The 20279-nt window shown below is 36.5% G+C and overlaps 1 protein-coding gene across 2 annotated transcripts in view; it reads left to right on the top strand.

Moving 5' to 3' along the window:
* Window positions 1-20279, top strand: part of LOC123931496 (zinc finger protein 420) — a 166526-nt gene that overhangs the window by 95800 nt on the left and 50447 nt on the right. Inside the window, exon 5 of one of the 2 annotated variants that reach the window (XM_045988667.1) lies at window positions 12077-13228. In XM_045988667.1, coding sequence (XP_045844623.1) covers window positions 12077-13228 — 1152 coding nt within the window. Of the gene's footprint in view, window positions 1-11596; window positions 14360-20279 lie in introns of those variants that run through there. The other variant, XM_045988662.1, reaches the window with a different exon arrangement.

Consider the following 20279-nt stretch of genomic DNA (forward strand, 5'->3'; position numbering starts at 1 on the left):
GAACATTGTGGAGAATTTATTGGCTACAGCTTTGAGATACTAGCTGAGAAGTTCTCCTCAAAGACCAGACCAAGACCTGTGGCGTAGAAGCTTGAAGGAATACTGGAAGGCAAAATAGCTTTAGCATCAGTTACCAAAGGAAACCCCTTCTTCACCCCATTTACCACTTCCTTGTTTTTCTTTCACATTCCCTTATATTTTCAAATAGGGAATAGCCCTCCTTCTCCAGTGATAACAATTTTACCTATATTTTTGATCCAGTGAGTGAGGGATAATAAAAGTTTAAAATGAAGGCTGCCTGGGTGGCTCAGTTGGTTGGGCCACTGCCTTCAACTCTGGTCATGATCTCAGAGTGCTGATATTGAGTCCTGCATCAGGCTCCCAGCTCCGCGGGAAGTCGGCTGCTCCCTCTGACCTTCTGCCGCTCATGCTCTCACTCACACTCTCTCTCTCAAACAAACAAAATCTTTTTTAAAAAAGTTGAAAATGAAGAGTTGGGGCTAGGTCATGTAGGGACATGTGTGCCATGACAAAAGAATTAGGATTACATTGAAACTACAGTAATGATTGGCTGATTTCAAGCAGGAGATTGATGTGGTTAAACTTGTTATTTTCAGAGACAACTCTGATTACTGTATAGAAAATAAAATGGGAACAAGAGTGAAACAGAAAGACCTACTTTAGATATCTCTCCCCTTTCTCATTAGACTCCAGCCATAGGAGCCTGCATTCATTATCTCAGATACATATCTAGTACATGTGCTCCACCCCCTTACATCATTCACTCTGTCTGGAATGCCCTACTCATCTGACTAACTGCTCTGCTTCTTTGGGTCTCAGCCTGTATATCTCATTGCATCCTGAGAAATTTTCCCTGATCTCATTCTCAGTAATGATCTTTTAGGTTTTCTTACAGTAATTTCTAAGCTATAATCGTATAATAGTAATCCTCGTAAGACCATTCCTCTTTGGCCGCAGCACGCCTGTAAAGGAGATCTGCAGAAATCATTGTGCCTCTGATTTAAGTGAGCCTTCAAAACCCCATGTGCTCTTGGTAAAATATGTCTTCCGTATTTAAAAAAAAAAATTGTGCTTGATGTTACGTTTTCCATTCTATTACTCTGCTCTCCTTGATAGCCATGAATAAGCTATACTTCTTCACCTCCCATTCTTCCTTGCCTTTTTCAGCTACAGGTATAGCCATTGCTGGATGCCTTTTCTCTTCCTTGCTGGACAGTTTTATAAAATGCCCAAGAAATTACTTACTTTAAAAAATTAGATGGTAACACATTTCATACTTTAGACATAGAAGAATCCCTTTGATCTTTAATTGATGCCAGATTCATTTAATAAATTTATCCCTTAGTCTAATTTTTTTTAAAGATTTTTATTATTTATGTATTTGTCAGAGAGAGAGAGAGAGAGCACAAGCAGGCAGAGTGGCAGGCAGAGAGAAGCAGGTTCCCGGCTAAGCAAGGAGCCCGATATGGGACTCAATCCCAGGATCCTGGGATCATGACCTGAGACGAAGGCAGTGGCTTAACCAACTGAGCCATCCAGGCATCCCAACTTAATCTTATTTTTTATATGGATTGGCATCTCTTCACTTCTTGTTCTACCACACTGGGCCAACTCATACTTCTTCAGTTGAAAGGAGAATACAAACATCAGGTTCCAAAGTTGCTCTGGCTTTGTACAGGGAACTTTAGGGGAAGCCAGTGTTCTTATTTACAGAGTTTTCATTTAGTTAGTATTGCTAACATTTAAAAAACCAGCCACGTAATTTTCTTTAAAGATTTTTTTTTAATTTATTTGACAGACAGAGATCACAAGTAGGCAGAGAGGCAGGCAGAGAGAGAGGAGGAAGCAGGCTCCCTACAGAGCAGAGAGCCCGATGCGGGACTCCATCTCAGGACTCTGAGATCATGACCTGAGCCGAAGGCAGAGGCTTTAACCCACTGAGACACCCAGACGGCCCCCAGCCACGTAATTTTAAAAAATCTATTTGAATAGTGAAATACACAGGAAAGTGCATAAAACATATGTACAGTTTGATGAATAACCACCCATGACAAGAAACAGAACATTGCCAGTACTCTAGAAATACCCTATGAATATATATATTTATGACCTATGTATACATTTCAAAAAGTATTGCTTAATTTTGTCCGTTTTAGAATTTAGGTGAGTGACATCATATTGTATGTATTCTTTTGTGTAGTGCTCCTTTCATTCACTGTTATATTTGTGAAAGCCATCTGTATTCGTAACTCTAGTTCATTCATTTTTATGAGAATTCCTTTGTTTGAATATACCAAAATTAACTCTTGGTTTTTAACTTTCAGTATATTCTTGGTTAAAATTTGGGTCATTTTTAATTTGGCTATTAGAGTAATGTGACAAATGTCACTTGACATGTTTACTCATATACCTGAGCGTGAGGTTCTCTGGGATATCTATCTACGAATAAAAGTGCCTGGTCAGAAGATGTACATATTCTTGATTTTACTAGATAATGCCAAGCTATGTTCCAAAGTAATTATACCTGTGTATACTCCCATCAATAGTATCTGAGAATTTGGCTGCACCACATCCTTGAGTGCAGATTTAAAAATTTTTGTGACTCTAGTGGGTTTGTATCTGTCATTGAAATTCTGTTTCCATCTCCTTGATTACTAATGAGTTTGGGCGTGTGTGTGTGTGTGTGTGTTGTGTATGTATATATACATGCACCATTTAGAACTTTTCTTTTATAGATTCCTGTTCATGTCTTTGGCTTATTTTTCTATTGGTTTGTTAATTTTTCTCTTCTGATTAGATGGGTTTTTTTGGTATATTGTAGTTACTATATTTGTGTTTTAGGTATTTTTTGCTGTGTGGCTTGGCTTTTTTCTAGAACTTTTGATGAATAAAATTTCCTAGTTTTAAAGTAGTAGAATTATTAATCTTATATTTTATATGGATTTTTTTTGTGATCTATTACAAAATATTCTTCTGGGAGCACCTTGCTCAATTGGTTGAGCATCTGACTTTTGATTTCAGCTCAGGTCACCATTTCAGCATCATGAGATTGAGCCCTGTGCCTGGCTTCGTGCTGAGCATGGAACCTGCTTAAGATTTTCTCTCTTTCCCACAGCCCAGCTAGCCCTCTCTCTCTCTCTCAAAAAAAAAAAAAAAATCCTCTGCACCTTTCATTCATGAATATATGAATATATTTTTCTATACAAGTATTTTTAAAAAGTTTTTTTGTGTTGCCTTCCACATTGAGGTTTTTATCCTACCTATACTTGATTTCTCTCATGATCTGTTAGATAGGGGTCCAGTTTCTTATAGTTGTTTTCACAAGATTAATTGTAAAGTTTATTTTCTCCCCCACTAAAGTGCTGCTTTTATGAAATAACAGTTTTCTTTTTTTATATGTGGGCATATTTTTGTACTTTCTGTATTTAAACCTTGTGGTAATACCACATTATTTTAGTTATACTTGATTTTAATGCATCTTGCTACCTAGTGAAGAAAATATTTTCATCTTATCTTTAAGAATGGCATAACTCTTCATGGTGTTTTGTCTTTCTAATTAGTTTGACAGTCCTCTCTCCTCAGATATGTTGGAATTTATATATATATATATATATAAATTTCTTTTCAGCATAACAGTATTCATTGTTTTTGCACCACACCCAGTGCTCCATGCAACACGTGCCCTCCCTAATACCCACCACCTTGTTCCCCTAACCTCCCAGCCCCCGCCCCTTCAAGACCCTCAGGTTGTTTTTCAGAGTCCATAGTCTCTCATGATTCACCTCCCCTTCCAATTTCCCTCAACTCCCTTCTCCTCTCCATCTCCCCTTGTCCTCCATGTTATTTGTTATGCTCCACAAATAAGTGAAACCATATGATACTTGACTCTCTCTGCTTGACTTATTTCACTCAGCATAATCTCTTCCAGTCCCGTCCATGTTGCTACAAAAGTTGGGTATTCATCCTTTCTGATGGAGGCATAATACTCCATCGTGTATATGGACCACATCTTCCTTATCCATTCGTCCGTTGAAGGGCATCTTGGTTCTTTCCACAGTTTGGCGACCGTGGCTGTTGCTACTATAAACATTGGGGTACAGATGGCCCTTCTTTTCACTATATCTGTATCTTTGGGGTAAATGCCTAGTAGTGCAATTGCAGGGTCATAGGGAAGCCCTATTTTTAATTTCTTGAGGAATCTCCACACTGTTCTCCAGAGTGGCTGCACCAACTTGCATTCCCACCAACAGTGTAAGAGGGTTCCCCTTTCTCCACATCCTCTCCAACACACGTTGTTTCCTGTCTTGCTAATTTTGGCCATTCTAACTGGTGTCAGGTGGTATCTCAATGTGGTTTTAATTTGAATCTCCCTGATGGCTAGTGATGATGAACATTTTTTCGTGTGTCTGATAGCCATTTGTATGTCTTCATTGGAGAAGTGTCTGTTCATATCTTCTGCCCATTTTTTGATATGATTATCTGTTTTGTGTGTGTTGAGTTTGAGGAGTTCTTTATAGATCCTGGATATCAACCTTTTGTTTGTACTGTCATTTGCAAATATCTTCTGCCATTCCGTGGGTTGCCTCTTTCCAATTTACTATAGCACCAAGAACCATAAGATACCTGGGAATAAACCTAACCAAAGAGGTAAAGGATCTGTACTCGAGGAACTACAGAACACTCATGAAAGAAATTGAAGAAGACACAAAAAGATGGAAGACCATTCCATGCTCTTGGATCGGAAGAATAAACATTGTTAAAATGTCTATACTGCCTATGGCAATCTATACTTTTAATGCCATTCTGCTCAAAATTCCACCGGTATTTTTCAAAGAGCTGGAGCAAATGATCCTAAAATTTGTATGGAATCAGAAGAGACCCCGAATTGCTAAGGAAATGTTGAAAAACAAAAACAAAACTGGCAGCATCACGTTACCTGAGTTCAAGCTTTACTACAAAGCTGTGATCACCAAGACAGCGTGGTACTGGCATAAAAACAGACACATAGACCAGTGGAACAGAGTAGAGAGCCCAGATACGGACCCTCAACTCTATGGTCAAATAATCTTCGACAAAACAGGAAAAAGTATACAGTGGAAAAAAGACAGTCTCTTCAGTAAATGGTGCTGGGAAAACGGGACAGCTATATGTAGAAGAATGAAACTCGACCATTCTCTTACACCGTACACAAAGATAAACTCGAAATGGATAAAAGACCTCAACGTGAGACAGGAATCCATCAGAATCCTAGAGGAGAACATAGGCAGTAACCTCTTCGATATCAGCCACAGCAACTTCTTTCAAGATATGTCTCCAAAGGCAAAGGAATCAAAAGCGAAAATGAACTTCTGGGACTTCATCAAGATCAAAAGCTTCTGCACAGCAAAGGAAACAGTCAACAAAACAAAGATATGTTGGAATTTTTATTAAGATTGCATTGAATTTATAGATCATTTGGGGAGAACACTGACATGTTTACAGTGTTAAGTTTTCTCATTATGTTTCCTAATAATTTCCTGATTACAGAGTTGTAGACAAAGTAGAATTGGCCATTTGTTGCACCTCCCCAGTTCCTGCAAGTCCCTCCCCTTCTGGCTAAAGTGACTTCCAGTGGATTTAAAGGGCTGGCATCCCTTTTCTCAACATGTCCATTTTTCTCTTTCCCATTTGGGAGCCAGATGTTAAAGACTAGGATATTCAAAAACAACTATGTATATGAGAAAGTTAGAAAGTGACCATGCATACGCAGGGAAAGGCTCAAAAAAGACCTGAGAAGACCTGAAGTTTATACCCAAGGATGGTCTTCAGCTCAGAAGCCTACAATGATTAAAACAACAAAAACAGTAACAAAAATTAGCAAACCCCTGAGGAACGGGAGAGAATCTGATTTCTAGAGTTACTACATTATTATTAGAATTATATAAAATGTCCAGTGTTCTAGCAAAAAAATCATAAGGCATAAGAAACAAGGAAAATATGGCCCATTCAAAGAAAAAAAAATAAACCAACAGAAACTGTTCTTTAAAAAGACCTGATGATATATATGCTAGACATAGAGAATAAAACAAGTCTTTTTTTTTTTTTTTTAAGATTTTGTTTATTTATTTGACAGACAGAGATTACAAGTAGGCAGAGAGGCAGGCAAAGAGAGAGGAGGGGAAGCAGGCTCCCTACTGAGCAGAGAGCCCAATGTGGGGCTTAATCCCAGGACCCTGGAATCATGACCTGAGCCTAAGGCAGAGGGTTTAACCCACTGAGCCCCCCAGGTGCTCCCAAAACAACAGTCTTAAAGTTAGACAACTAAAGGAGTATATGGAGAAAGTTCCTAAAACTATATATGAACAGAATGGAAATATCAGTAAAGAAATAGAAAACCTAAGAAGATGCCAAAAAGAAATTCTGGAGCTAAAAAGTACAAAAATCTAAATGAAAAATTCACTAGAGGGATTCAAAGAGAGGTTTGAATAGGCAGAAACAATCAGCGAACTTGAAGATAGAATAATGGGAATTATCTAGTCTGAGGATTGAAAGAAGAAAGGTTCAAGGAAAGTAAACAGAGCGTAAGGGACCTGAGAGACACTATGAAGCAGCCAAACATATTCATTGTGGAAATTCCAGAAAGAGCAGAGAAAAAGAGACAATATTTGAAGAAACAATAGCGAAAAACTTTCCAAATTTTATGAAAGGCCAGCATACAAGAAGCTCAACAAACTTAAAGTAGGAAGAATTCAGAGACCCACACCAAGACACATTCTAATCAAAGTTTCAAATGTCAAAGATGAAGAATCTTGAAAGCAATCAGAGTAGCAACTAATTACAAGTGATCCCAATAAGATGACCAGATTTCTTATCAGAAACATTAGCTATCAGAAGGTAGTGGGATTATATATTCAGAATACCAAAAGACAAAAACTGTCAACCAAGAATTCTATATCCAGGAAAACCATGCTTCAAAAGTGAAGAAAAATTAAGCTATTTTCGGATAAAAACTGAGGGAATTTGTGACTACTATACCTGCTCTGCAAGAACTGTTTATGAAAGGACACTTGACAGTAGCTAGAAGCCATATAGAGAAATAAAGAACAAAGGTTAAATGTATGGGCAGTTATAAAAGCTATTATTGCAACAGTGTTTTGTAACTACTTTTTGTCTTCTGCATGATTTAAAAGACCAATACAATTAGTGAAAGCAACCCACATTTATTAGTCTTAAAGCTAGTATTTATTGTAACTTGTTTTGTAGCTCCAAATCATGTTTTCTGCGTAATTTAAGTGACTAATGCATTCAGAGGCAGTTTGTTTTTTGGCACAAACTTATGAAAAAATCACATGATTTTGTGACATTGACAATCACAGGGGGCGAGGACTGAGATGTAAAGGAGTAAAGTTTTTCTATGTTACTGAAATTAAGCTGGCATAAATTTTAAATTAGAGTGTTACAAGTTTAAAGCATATATTTATAATTTTATAACTTTAGTGTTAGTAAATGTAACACCCCCACCAGTAATAACAAAGAAAATAGCTGTACATAAAAATATATACCGTCGGGGCACCTGGGTGGCTCAGTGGGTTAAAGCCTCTGCCTTAGGCTCAGGTCATGATCTTGGGGTCCTGGGATCGAGCCCCGCGTCGGGCTGTCTGCTCAGCAGGGAGCCTGCTTCCCTTCCTCTCTCTCCTCTCTCTCTCTGCCTGCCTCTCTGCCTACTTGTGATCTCTGTCAAATAAATAAAATGTAGGAAAAAAAATACATACCGTCAAGCCTTGAACAACGTATGTTTAAACTGTGCAGATCCATTTATACATGGATTTTTTACAGTACAGTACTATATATGTATTTTCTCTCCCTTATGGTTTTCTTAAAAAATTTTTTTCTCTAGCTTTATTGTAAGAATAGAGTATATAGTATAATGTGAAATTATGTGTTAATTAACTGTTTACGTTATCATTGAGCTTTTGGTTATGGTAGGCTATTAAGTTTTGGGGGTGTCAAAAATTATATGCAGATTTTTGACTGCTTGGTACCCTTTAACTCCTTTATTGTTCAAGGGTCAACTGTACATAAAAGGATATGAGAAAGGAATTTAAACATTGTTCTACAAAAGTGAACTAAAAGAAGTGAAAATAACAAAAAGAAGACAGTAGTAATACAGGAAAGGAGAGACAAACTTGACTTCCTATAAACTATAGTAATCAAAATGGCATCATAGTATTGGTGAAAGAATAAATATGTCCATGGAACTAAATAGAAACCCTAGAAATTGACCTACACAAATATACTCAGGTGATCCTTGAAAAGTGAGCAAAGGTAACCCAATGGAGAAATGATAGTCTTTTTCACAGATGTTGCTGGAACAACTGAACATACACATGTTAAAAAAAAAAAATCTAGATATGATGTTACAGCTTTCATAGACATTAACTCAAAATATATCATAGTCCTTAATGTAAAAATGCAAAATTATAAAACTCTTAGAAGATAACAGAGGGAGGGGCGCCTGGGTGGCTCCATGGGTTAAAGCCTCTGCCCTCGGCTTGGGTCATGATCCCAGGGTCCTGGGATCGAGTCCCGCATTGGGCTCCTTGCTTGGCGGGGAGCCTGCTTACTCCTCTCTCTCTGCCTGCCTCTCTGCCTACTTGTGGTATCTCTCTGTCAAATAAATAAATAAAATTAAATTAAAAAAAAAGATAACAGGGAAAAAATCTAGGTGATGTTGGGCTCAGAATGAGTTTTAATATAAACACCAAAAATACATTCATGAACAAAAAAGTTGAAAATTGGTTTTTATTAAAAACTTATGTTGAGTGAAAGATAATTATGAGAATGAAAAGACAAGCCATGGACTGGGAGAAAAATCTTTGTAAAACAAATGTCTGATAAAGGACTTACATATAAAATATGCAAAGAACTCTTGAATCTCAACAATAACAAAACAACCCAATTTAAATGTGGCCACAAGATCTGAACAGATGCCTCACTAGAGAAGATAAACTCATGGTAAATAAGTATATGAAAAGTTGCTCATTGTTGTATGTCATTAGGGTATTACAAATTTAAACAACCATGAGACATAACTACACATTCCTTTGAATGACTAAAATCCAAAACACTGACAGCTTCGAATGCTATCAAGAATATGGGCAACAGGAACTCTCTTTCGTTGTTGGCGGAAATGCAAAATGATGACAGCTACTTTGTGTGTTTGTATGTTTGTTTTGTTTTAGAGAGAAAGAGTGTGAGCGTGGGTGGGGGGAAAGAGGCAGGGGAAAACAATCTGAAGCAAAGTCCACAATGAGTGCCAAGCCCAATGTGGTGCTTGATCTCATGACAGAGATCATGACCTGAGCAGAAATCAAGAGTCAGACTCTTAACTGACAGAGCCATTGAGGTGCCCCATGTACAGGCAGTTTGGAAGACAGTTTGGTACTTTCTTATGAAACTAAACATAGTCCTACTGTATGATCCAGTAATTGTGCTCCTCGATATTTACGCAAATAAATTGAAAACTTTTGTTTATACAAAAACCTGCCCATAAGTGTTTATGGACGTTTTGTTCATAATCGCCAAAACTTGAAAACAACTAAGACATCCTTGTGAATGGATAAACATAATGTGGTTCATCCATACAAAGGACTATTATTCAGCAACGAAAACCAAATTAGCTACTGGGTGATAGAAAGACATGAAGGAACCTGAAAGGAGCCAGTTTGAAGAACTTGCATACTTTATGATTTCAACTATATCACATTCTGGAAAAGGTAAATTGTGGAGTTAGCAAAACAATCAGTGGTTGCCTGGATTTGGGGAGGGAGGAGGAATGGTTAGGTGGAGTGCAGGGAATTTTTAAGTAAATATAAATATATGCCACATCTTCTTTATCCATTCAACACTTGATGGACATTCAGGCTCTCTCCATAGTTTGGTTATTATTGATAATGCTGATGTAAACATTGGGGGCAGGTACCCCTTTGAATCTGTATTTTTGTATCTTTTGGGTAAATACCTAGTAATGAATGCAATTGCTGGATCAAAAGTAGTTCAATTTTTAACTTTTGAGGAACCTCCAAACTATTCTCCAAAGTGGCTGCACCAGTTTACATTTCCACCAACAGTACAAAAAGATTCCCTTTTCTCATCCTCACCAACACCTATTGTTTCTTGTGTTGTTAATTTTAGCCACTCTGAAAGGTGTGAGGTGGTATTTCATCGTGGTTTTGATTTGTATTTCCCTGATGATGAGTGATGTTGAGCATCTTTTCATGTGTCCATTAGCCATCTGGGTGTCTTTTATGGAAAAGTATTTATTTGTGTCTTCTGCCTATTTCTTAACTGGATTATTTGGTTTTTGGTTGAGTTTGGTGAGTGCTTTATAGATTTTGGATACTAACCCTTTATCAGATATGTCGTTTACAAATGTCTGCATATCTGCAAAAACAGATATGTCATTTTTGTTTCTCTTGGCTCTGTACCTATGAGTGGGATTTCTGGGTTATGTGGTAACTCTATATTGGACACTTCTGTTGGGCATATAACTTGGAGTGAACTTGCAAGGTAATATGGCAACTCTGTGTTAACTTTTTGAAGACGTGCAAAACTATTTTACAAAGCAGCTATACTGTTTTGCATTCCCATCAGCAAGCTATGAGAGTTCCATATATCCTCACTTCTGTGTAGTTTTAATTTGCATTATCTTAAGAGTAAATTTGAGCATACTTTCATATGGTTAAAAGTTATTTACAATATTTTTCTATCAAATGTCCATTTTCCTAATCCATTTTTATACAGTGCTGGTGTCCACTTTTATATAGTAGTCTTTTTCTTTTTAGTGTGATTTTAGAAACTGTTTATATATTAGGTATATAATAGGCATATTGCAACTTTGCAAATATTTGTCATTTTATTTATCCTATCTTGTTTTTGACATGCCACCTTTTTTTTTTTTAACTGTGTTGTCATTTTTTAAAAAATATTTTATTTGACACAGAGAGAGAGATCACAAGCAGGCAGAGCGGCAGGCAGAGAGAGGGGGAAGCAGGCTCTCTGCCAAGCAGAGATCCTTATGTGGGGCTGAGATCATGACCTGAGCTGAAGGCAGAGGTTTAACCCACTAAGCCACCCAGGCACCCCTGTTGTGGTCATTTTTATCAAATTATGATTAGGAAATTTTTCCCCATTCCTAGTTTATAGAAGAAGTCACACAACTTTTATTCTAATTATTTATATGGTTTCATTTCTATAAATATGGACACCTGATCCATTTGGAATTTGTCTAGCTATATCATATGAGGAATCAATGCAATGCAATTTTATCTTTTTTTCTATATGTCTACCCATATGTTTATCAGTTTCATTTATTAAAAAGAGTTCATGTTTTTCCTACTGATTTGAGCTGCTAGCTTTATGGTGTACTAAATTTGCACTTATAATGGTGTCATTTCTGGATATTTCTTTTCTGCTCCATTGGTTCCATTGACATCTCTTGAGTATGATAGTCAGTTTGAGTCTACTCTTACTACCTTAGAGATTTTTATTTTTCAAGGAATATGAAAATAACATTTACTTTCTTGTTACCTTACAGACTGGGAATCCAGGTGTGAGACCAAAAAGCTGTCCTCAAAGAGAGGAATTTATGAAATAGAATCATCTCAATGGGAGATAATAGAACAGCTTACAAGACATAAGTGTAAAAGTTTTCGAGATTATAGGGAATGCAAAGACCAGGTTGAAAGCCAATTAGGAAATAAAGAGAGATTTTTCAGGCAACTATTAATCGCTTGTAAAGAAATTCCCAATTTTAGCCAGACCACATCCCTTACATTAAAACAAAGAATTCATTTTCCTGAGAAATCCTATGAATGTAAAGCATGCAGAAAATACTTTATCCATGGCTTTCAACTTACAGAACATCAGCAAGCTCATTCCAATGAAAAATTCTATGAATGTAAAGAATGTGGAAAGGCCTTTATTCAAAACTCAGAACTTATTTACCATCAGAGAGTTCATGTTAAGAAACCCTATGAATGTAAGGAATGTGGAAAAACCTTTATTTGTGCCTCACAGCTTACTTATCATCAAAGAGTTCATACTGGGGAGAAACCATATAAATGTAAAGAGTGTGGGAAGGCCTTTATTCGTGGCTCTCATCTTACCCAGCATCAAAGAATTCATACTGGTGAAAGACCCTATGAATGTAATGAATGTGGGAAGGCCTTTTTTCGTGGCTCTCAACTTACTTACCATCAGAGAGTTCATACTGCAGAGAAACCCTATCAATGTAAAGAATGTGGAAAGGCCTTTATTCGTGGCTCCCAACTTACTGAACATCAGAGAATTCATACAGGTGAGAAACCCTATGAATGTAAGAAATGTGGGAAAGCCTTTAGTTATGGCTCACAGCTTACTCTACATCACAGACTTCATACTGGTGAAAAACCCTATAAGTGTAAAGATTGTGAGATGTCCTTTATTCGTGGCTCCCAACTTACTGAACATCAGAGGATTCATACAGGTAGGAAACCACATGAATGTAAGCAATGTGGAAAGGCCTTTAACTATGGGTCACAGCTTATTCGTCATCAGAGGATTCATACTGGTGAAAAACCCTATGAATGTCAAGAATGTGGGAAATCATTTATTCGTGGCTCACAACTTACCGAACATCAAAAAATTCACACTGGTGAAAAACCTTTTGAATGTAAGGAATGTGGGAAAGCCTTTATTCGTGGCTCACATCTTACTCAGCATCAGAGGATTCATACTGGTGAAAAACCCTATGAATGTAAAGAGTGTGGTAAGGCCTTTATTTATAGCTCACAATTGACTCAACATCAGAGAATTCATACAGGTGAGAATCCCTGTGAATGTAAGCAGTGTGGGAAGATCTTTATCTGTGCCTCACAACTTATTCTACATCAGATTTCTCACTCTGGTAGGAAACCATATGAATGTAAGGAATGTGGTAAAGCTTTTATTCGTGGCTCACAGCTAACTTACCATCAGAGAGTTCATACTGGTGAGAAGCCCTATGAGTGTAATGAATGTGGGAAAGCCTTTATTCGTGGTTCACATCTTACTCAGCACCAGAGAATTCATACTGGTGAGAAACCATACAAATGTAATGAATGTGGGAAGGCCTTTAATCGTGGCTCACAACTTACTCAACATCAGAAAATTCATTCTGGTGAAAAGCCTTATAAATGTAATGAATGTGGTAAGGACTTTAGACGTCACTCACACCTTACCCAACATCATAAACTTCATAATTGAGAAAATACAAATTTACTAAATCTTTTGTCTACCCATTGGTACTCAGTTTTGGAATATCAGATTATTACAGATTATGGAAGTAGGAATCCTTCTTCACTTTCACTCGTAGGTAACTATCACATAATTCAAACAAGGATAGACTAGATTAATACAATGGGGAATCAGTTTCCCATCATATTTCAGTCTTTGTTAGACATTAGTGAATTCATGCAAGAGCAGAACCATAGAATGTAGGGTTTTCTTGTTTGGCCTCATTCTCTTGTTTAGCACGATCTGAGCCTCACCATTTACTACATGTGTGTTCCTTTGGGAAAGTTAGTTAACCCCTCTTGCTTTAGTTTTTTCATTTGTAAAACTATCATTCGCATTATAATGTTTTAAAAGACATAAATACATATAAAGCCTTGCAGCAGTGTATAATAGATTATACTTAAACATTAGTAGTTATTATTGAAATTTTATTTTTACTCACTATTTAAAAATTTTTTTTTCCTCCTGGGCTCAAGAGTAATCTTTTTTTTTTTTTTTTTTCAATTGAAGTGTAGTTGACATACAATGTTATATTAGTTTCAGGTGCACACTGTAGTGATTGGACAGTTCTGTACCTTACTCAGTACTGACCACAATATATTGGTTACCATCTGTCTTTATACAACACTGTTACAATATTATTACTATGTTCTATTAACTATGCTGTACTTTTAGTGTACAATTTCTGGGTCTTACAATAAATTCATGTTTTCTTTTATAAGAATTGGATAAGTTATTTTTGAAAGTGGTTTTTCCATTGTACATTCACACTAGGAGCATATGACTTTCTCAACCTTTGGTGGTGTCATCACTTTTTGTTTTAGCCATTGTGATAGGTGTGTAATGATGTCTCTTCTTGATCTTAATTTGCATTCCTCTAATGGCCTAATGATCTTGAATACCTTTTCATGTGCTTGTCATCTCTCACCATTTTGGTGAAATACCTGTGTCTTTTACAGATCTTTGAATTGGCTTATTTTTTATTGTTGGGTTTTTTGTTTGTTTTTTAAAAGATTTTATTTATTTACTAGAGAGAGAGTGAACACAGGCAGAGTGGCACGCAGAGGCAGAGGGCAAAGCAGGCTCCCTGCCGAGCAAAGAGCCCGATGTGGGACTCAATCCCAGAACGCCGGGACCATGACCTGAGCCGAAGGCAGCTGCTTAACCAACTAAGCCAACTAGGCGTCCCTTTATTGTTGGGTTTTGAAAGAGTATTTTCTATATTCTTGATGATACTAGTCTTTTGCTGTGTGGTTGTAAATAAATTTTTTTTTTAAGATTTTTATTTATTCATTTGACAGAGATCACAAGTAGGCAGAGGGGCAGGCAGAGAGAGAGGAAGAGAAGCAGGCTCCCTGCTGAGCAGAGAGCCTGATGCAGGGCTCGATCCCAGGACCCTGAGATCGTGACCTGATGACCAAAGGCAGAGAGGCCTTAACCCACTGAGCCACCCTGGCGCCCCAATATTTTTCTTGATGTGTAGCTTTTTATTTTTTCACCTGTTAGTTGGGTCTTTTGAAGAGCAAAAGTTTTCAACTTTGGTAAGATCTACTTTATCAAGTTTTCCTTTTATGGGTTTTGCTTTGGTGTCAAATCTAAAGACTCCCTGCCTACCCATATTCCAAAGACTTTTCCTGTTTTTGCATAAATTTGTATTATTATACATGTTTTACACATAAGTCTGTAATCTATTTTGAGTTAATTTTTCATGTATGTTATATGCTTTAGCTTAATGTTCTTAGTTTGTTTTGGCTAATGGATGTCCATTTGCACAAGCATCATTTGTTGAAAAGACTGTCTTTCCTCCATTAAATTGCTTTCGTACCTCTCTCAGAAATCTATTGAATATATTTGTGTATATCTTACTTCAAGTTTTTCTACTTCCATCCAATGATCTGTCTTTCCATCTGCCAATATCACACTGCCGTGATTACTGTCATTTTATAGCATGTCTTAATAGGATTTCTCCTACTTTATTCTTTTTCAAGCTGATTTACCTATTCCTAGTTTTTGCCATTTCAAATAAATATTAGAATAAGCTTACCTATATTTACAAATTCTTGCTGAGGTTTTAATAGGAATTCTGTTTAGAAATAATTTATATCTTTGGTAAGTCTTTTAATCCATTAATCTACTATATCTTTCCATTTTTAGGTTATTTTTGTTAGTTTGTGTTCTCCAAAATATTCAGGTAACAACTCCCAGTACTTATGAGTGTGATCTAATTTGGAAATAGGGTCTTTGCTGATATATTCAAGTTAAGACAGAGATCATATTGGATTAGAGTGGGCACTGCCCTAATGGCTGGTGTCGATATGAAGAGGGAAATGTGGACACAAACTCACAGGGAAGGCCAAGTGAAATCAGACAGATTGGAATGAAGCATCTACAAGCCAAGGAACACCAAGAATTAGTAGTAACTACTAGAAACTAGAGGGGAAAGAAAGGATCCAACCCCTGCCTTCAGAGAGAACATGGCCCTGGAATACCTTAATTTTGGACTTCTGTTCCCCAAAACTGTAATAGATTTGTGCTGTTTGAAAACACAAAGCTTGTGGTCATTTGTTGTGGCAGCCCTAGGAAATTGACATCATCTTTTAAATAAATTTTTTAATTAGGATTTGTAATTTTTGGCATACAGATCTTATACATTTATAAGTGTATATACTTAAGTGTCTCACTTTCTTTGGAAAAGTTCTAAATAGTGTTGTGTTTTTAAATCCAATTTTTACCTGTTCATCATTAGTATATACAAACTATATAAATGTATATCTGTATGTTGATCTGGTAATCTGTGACCTTGCTGCAGAACTCACCAATTCATTCTGGAAGGTTTTGTTTCATGTTTTAGTAAATTCCTTGGGGTTTTCTGCATAGACAATCATGTCATCTATGGACAGTGACAGTTTTATATCTTCCTTTCTAGTCTGTGTCTTTCTTTTTGTCTGTGTCTTCTATGTCTTTTGTTTGCATTATTATGCTGGCTTTAACTGTTAGTGCTATGTTGGATAACACAGGCAAGAGCAGACATCCTTGTGTTTTTCCAAATCTTAGGGGCAAATATTCAGTCTTTCACCATGAAGTACAGTGTTAGCTGTTGGCTTTATGTAGATGTTCTTTTTTAAATTGAAGTTCTCTGCTCCTAACTTTTTAATTTTATTTTTTTAAATAACTTTTTATTATGTTAGTCACCATACAGTACATCATTTGTTTATGATGTACTGTTCCATGATTCATTGTTTGCATATAACACCCAGTGCTCCATGCAATACATGCCCTCCTTAATACCCATCACTGGGCTCCCCTATCTCCCCACCCCCCTCCCCTCTAAAACCCTCAGTTTGTTTCTCCGAGTCCATAGTCTCTCATGGTTCGTTGCCCCCTCTGATCCCCCCTGTTCATTTTTCCCTTCCTTCTCCTAATATCCTCCATGCTATTCCTTATGTTCCACAAATAAGTGAAACCGTATGATAATTGTCTTTCTCTGTTTGACTTATTTCATTTACAATAATCTCCAGTTCCACCCATGTTGATGCAAAAGTTGGGTATTCATCCTTTCTGATGGCTCAGTGATATTCCGTTGTATTTATGGACCACAACTTCTTTATCCATTTGTCTGTTGAAGGGCATCTTGGCTCCTTCAACAGTTTAGCTTTTTAAAAAAATAACGAATACATGTTGGATTTTATCCAGATATATGATATGATTGTACAACTTTTTTCTTCAACCTGTTTATACGGTGGATTACATGGATTGATTTTTTAATGTAAAACCAGTCCTCATATAACTAATAAATCTCACATAGTCATGTTATATAATTTCTTGTTGGAATTGATATGCTAACTTTTTGTTGAAGATTTTTCTTAGATTATGAAAAATAATTGTCATATTATTTTTTTCCTTCCTTCCTTCCTCTCTCTCTCCCCCCTAGTCTTTGTCTAATTTGGTATTGTATAATATTGGCTTAATAGAATGAGTTGGGAGGTGTTTCTTTTCTGTTTTCTGAAAGAAGTTGTATAAAATTTGTGTTCATTTTTCAGTTTGTGAAAATTTGCAAGTGAAGCCTTTTGCGCCTGAGGATTTTTAGGGAGCTTTACAATTATAAATTCAGTTTCTTTAATGGTTATTTAGTTATATGGCTCCTTAGGTTATCTGTTTCATCATAGTTGAGATTTAGTAGCTTGTGGTTTTTGAGAAACTTAGGCTAAATAGTCTTACACTTATAATTTTCCAGCCTCTTCCCTCAATAAAATTTTTTTTAAAAGATTTTATTTATTTATTTGACAGACAGAGATCACAAGGAGGCAGAGAGGCAGGCAGAGAGAGAGAGGAGGAAGCAGGCTGTCCGCAGAGCAGAGAGCCTGATGCGGGGCTCGATCCCAGAACCCTGAGATCATCACCCGAGCTGAAAGCAGAGGCTTTAACACACTGAGCCACCCAGGTGCCCCCCTCAATAACATTTTTGACGCACATTCTTTATAATAAGAATATAAGAATGGTGTCAAATTAAACAAAAATAACAAAATTAAAGACCAGATTCCCTTATAATGATAGATATATTCTAAATAAAATATAAATAATATCTACCAATTAAAAGAATACAAAGGAATACCATCCTTCAGGAATGTCCAAGATTTAATCTGTTATAAATTAATTACATTTCAAAAGTCTACAAATTATATTTGTAAGAGATGATTATGATAGAAAAATGATCTGATACAGCCTCAAGTCATTTTAATTCTCTCAGTGAATGGTTTTGAAATATGTGTTTTTCAGTGTTCTTTGAGAGTGGTCCAATTGAAGAAACAGTTTATGTGACCATGTGTACAAAATTTAAGTTAAAAAATTCATACAGTATTATTACCTGCAAAAGCTCTTTGAAAACACATTTTGGCTGAATGATTAGTAGTTGAGTTTTAAAATTAATATTTGCCTTAAAACCAATGTACTAGCATAGAATCAACTTCTGGCATTCAGAAAATCTCAATTTAATTTTATGATACATTGTTAAATGATTTCAGGAATTTTTTTTTTCATCATGAAATTTTGAGGTTCTTTGAAATTTTGCTTTTAGTTATTCCTTACAATATGAGAATCTGCAAATAGGACACTTATTGTTGAGATAATAGCCAAGGTAAAATTAAAATAACATTAAGATTTTTTATTTTTTTAGATGTTCAAATTATCAATGCTAGTGTCCCAATAGTTCTACAAAGATTTCAATTATAATCTAATTTTTAAATTTCCTTTTTGTTATTTGAATTATAAATTCATTGACTCTGAAAAGGTATGAAGTTCCTCCTACAGTTTTTTTTTTAAAGGATTTTATTTTTATTTATTTGTCAGAGAGAGAGAGGTGGAGAGAGAGAGAGAGCACACAGGCAGGCAGAGTGGCAGGCAGAGGCAGAGGGAGAAGCAGGCTCCCTGCCGAGCAAGGAGCCCAATGTGGGATTCGATCCAGGACATTGGGATCATGACCCAAGCCGAAGGCAGCCGCTTAACTGACTGAGCCACCCAGGCGTCCCTAAAGTCATCTATTGAAGACACATTCTCCTAATATTTTTATTGTTATGTGTCTTATTGTTTAACAAATTTTAGGAGCATTTAGGTGGCTCAGTTGTTAAGCATCTGCCTTTGATTCAGGTCATGATCGGGGGTCCTGGGATCAAGCCCCACATGGTTGGGCTCCCTGCTCCTCGAAGCCTGCTTCTCCCTTTCCCACTCCTCCTGCTTGTGTTCCCTCTCTTGCTGTCTGTCTCTCTGTCAAATAAATAAAATCTTAAAAAAAATTTTTTTAACCTGGGGCGCCTGGGTGGCTCAGTGGGTTAAAGCCTCTGCCTTTCGCTCAGGTCATGATCCCAGGGTCCTGGGATCGAGCCCCGCATCGGGCTCTCTGCTGGGCAGGGAGCCTGCTTCCTCTCCTCTCTCTCTGCCTGCCTCTCTCCCTACTTGTGATCTCTGTCAAATAAATAAAAATAAAATCTTAAAAAAAAAAAAAGAAAATCTGACTTCTTAAAACTAAACCTAATGAGTACTTTTGTAGCTTTTTGTTTAAATATACATTTTTATGTTTATACATGTTTTTTCTTGGTTGTGAATATTTATATATTTAAACAGGGTCACTGTGTGGACATCAGTCTGCAACTTTCCTGCAATGTACATAATGGACATCTTTCCAGGTACATATAAATCTAACTTACTCATTTTAGTGTTAGTAGCTGCAGAATAGTACATATGGAGGTATTAAATGTTCAAGTTGTTTCTCTGTTAATGAACATTCATGTTATTTTGCCTTCCTTGCTATTTCAAACAATTGTCAGTAAATACCATTAAACATAAATACTTGTATAGGTATGTTTTTATTTCTGTAAGATAGATTCTTACCTCAGGTTTGTGGAACAAAAATAGTGTATTTTTAAAGATTTATTCATTAGAGAGAGAGAGAGAAGGGAAGGGGCAGAGGGAGAGAGAATCCTCAAGCAGACTCACCATTGAACCAGGAGCCTGATGCAGGCCTCATCCCAGGACCCTGAGGTCATGACTTGAGCCAAAATCGAGAGTTGGATATTTGACTGAGCCACCCAGATACTCCTTTATTGTTTTATTGTAATAGTAACATTACTTTCCAGATAAAGCATATTCAGTCCCATCAACAGTGTTTGCGATGCACATTTTCCTACAATTTAACAGCACTTGGTGCTCTTTGTCAATCTAATGAAAAATACGCCATTGCTTTAATCCGAATTTATTTAAATATTGGGTAGACTGAGCATGAGTCATCTTTCATTTGCTTATTGGCCATCTGAATTTTTTGTAAATTACCTGTCATTTGCTTTCATTTGCTTACTGGCCATCTGAATTTTTTGTAAATTACCTGTCAATAGTGTACAATTTCTAGTATTTTTCATTAATTTTTAGAATTTTTTTTGTTTATGGGTATTTATCATATGGGTTACAAAAATAAT

The sequence above is a fragment of the Meles meles genome, chromosome 19 (genome assembly GCF_922984935.1).
Source record: "Meles meles chromosome 19, mMelMel3.1 paternal haplotype, whole genome shotgun sequence".
NCBI lineage: Eukaryota > Metazoa > Chordata > Mammalia > Carnivora > Mustelidae > Meles > Meles meles.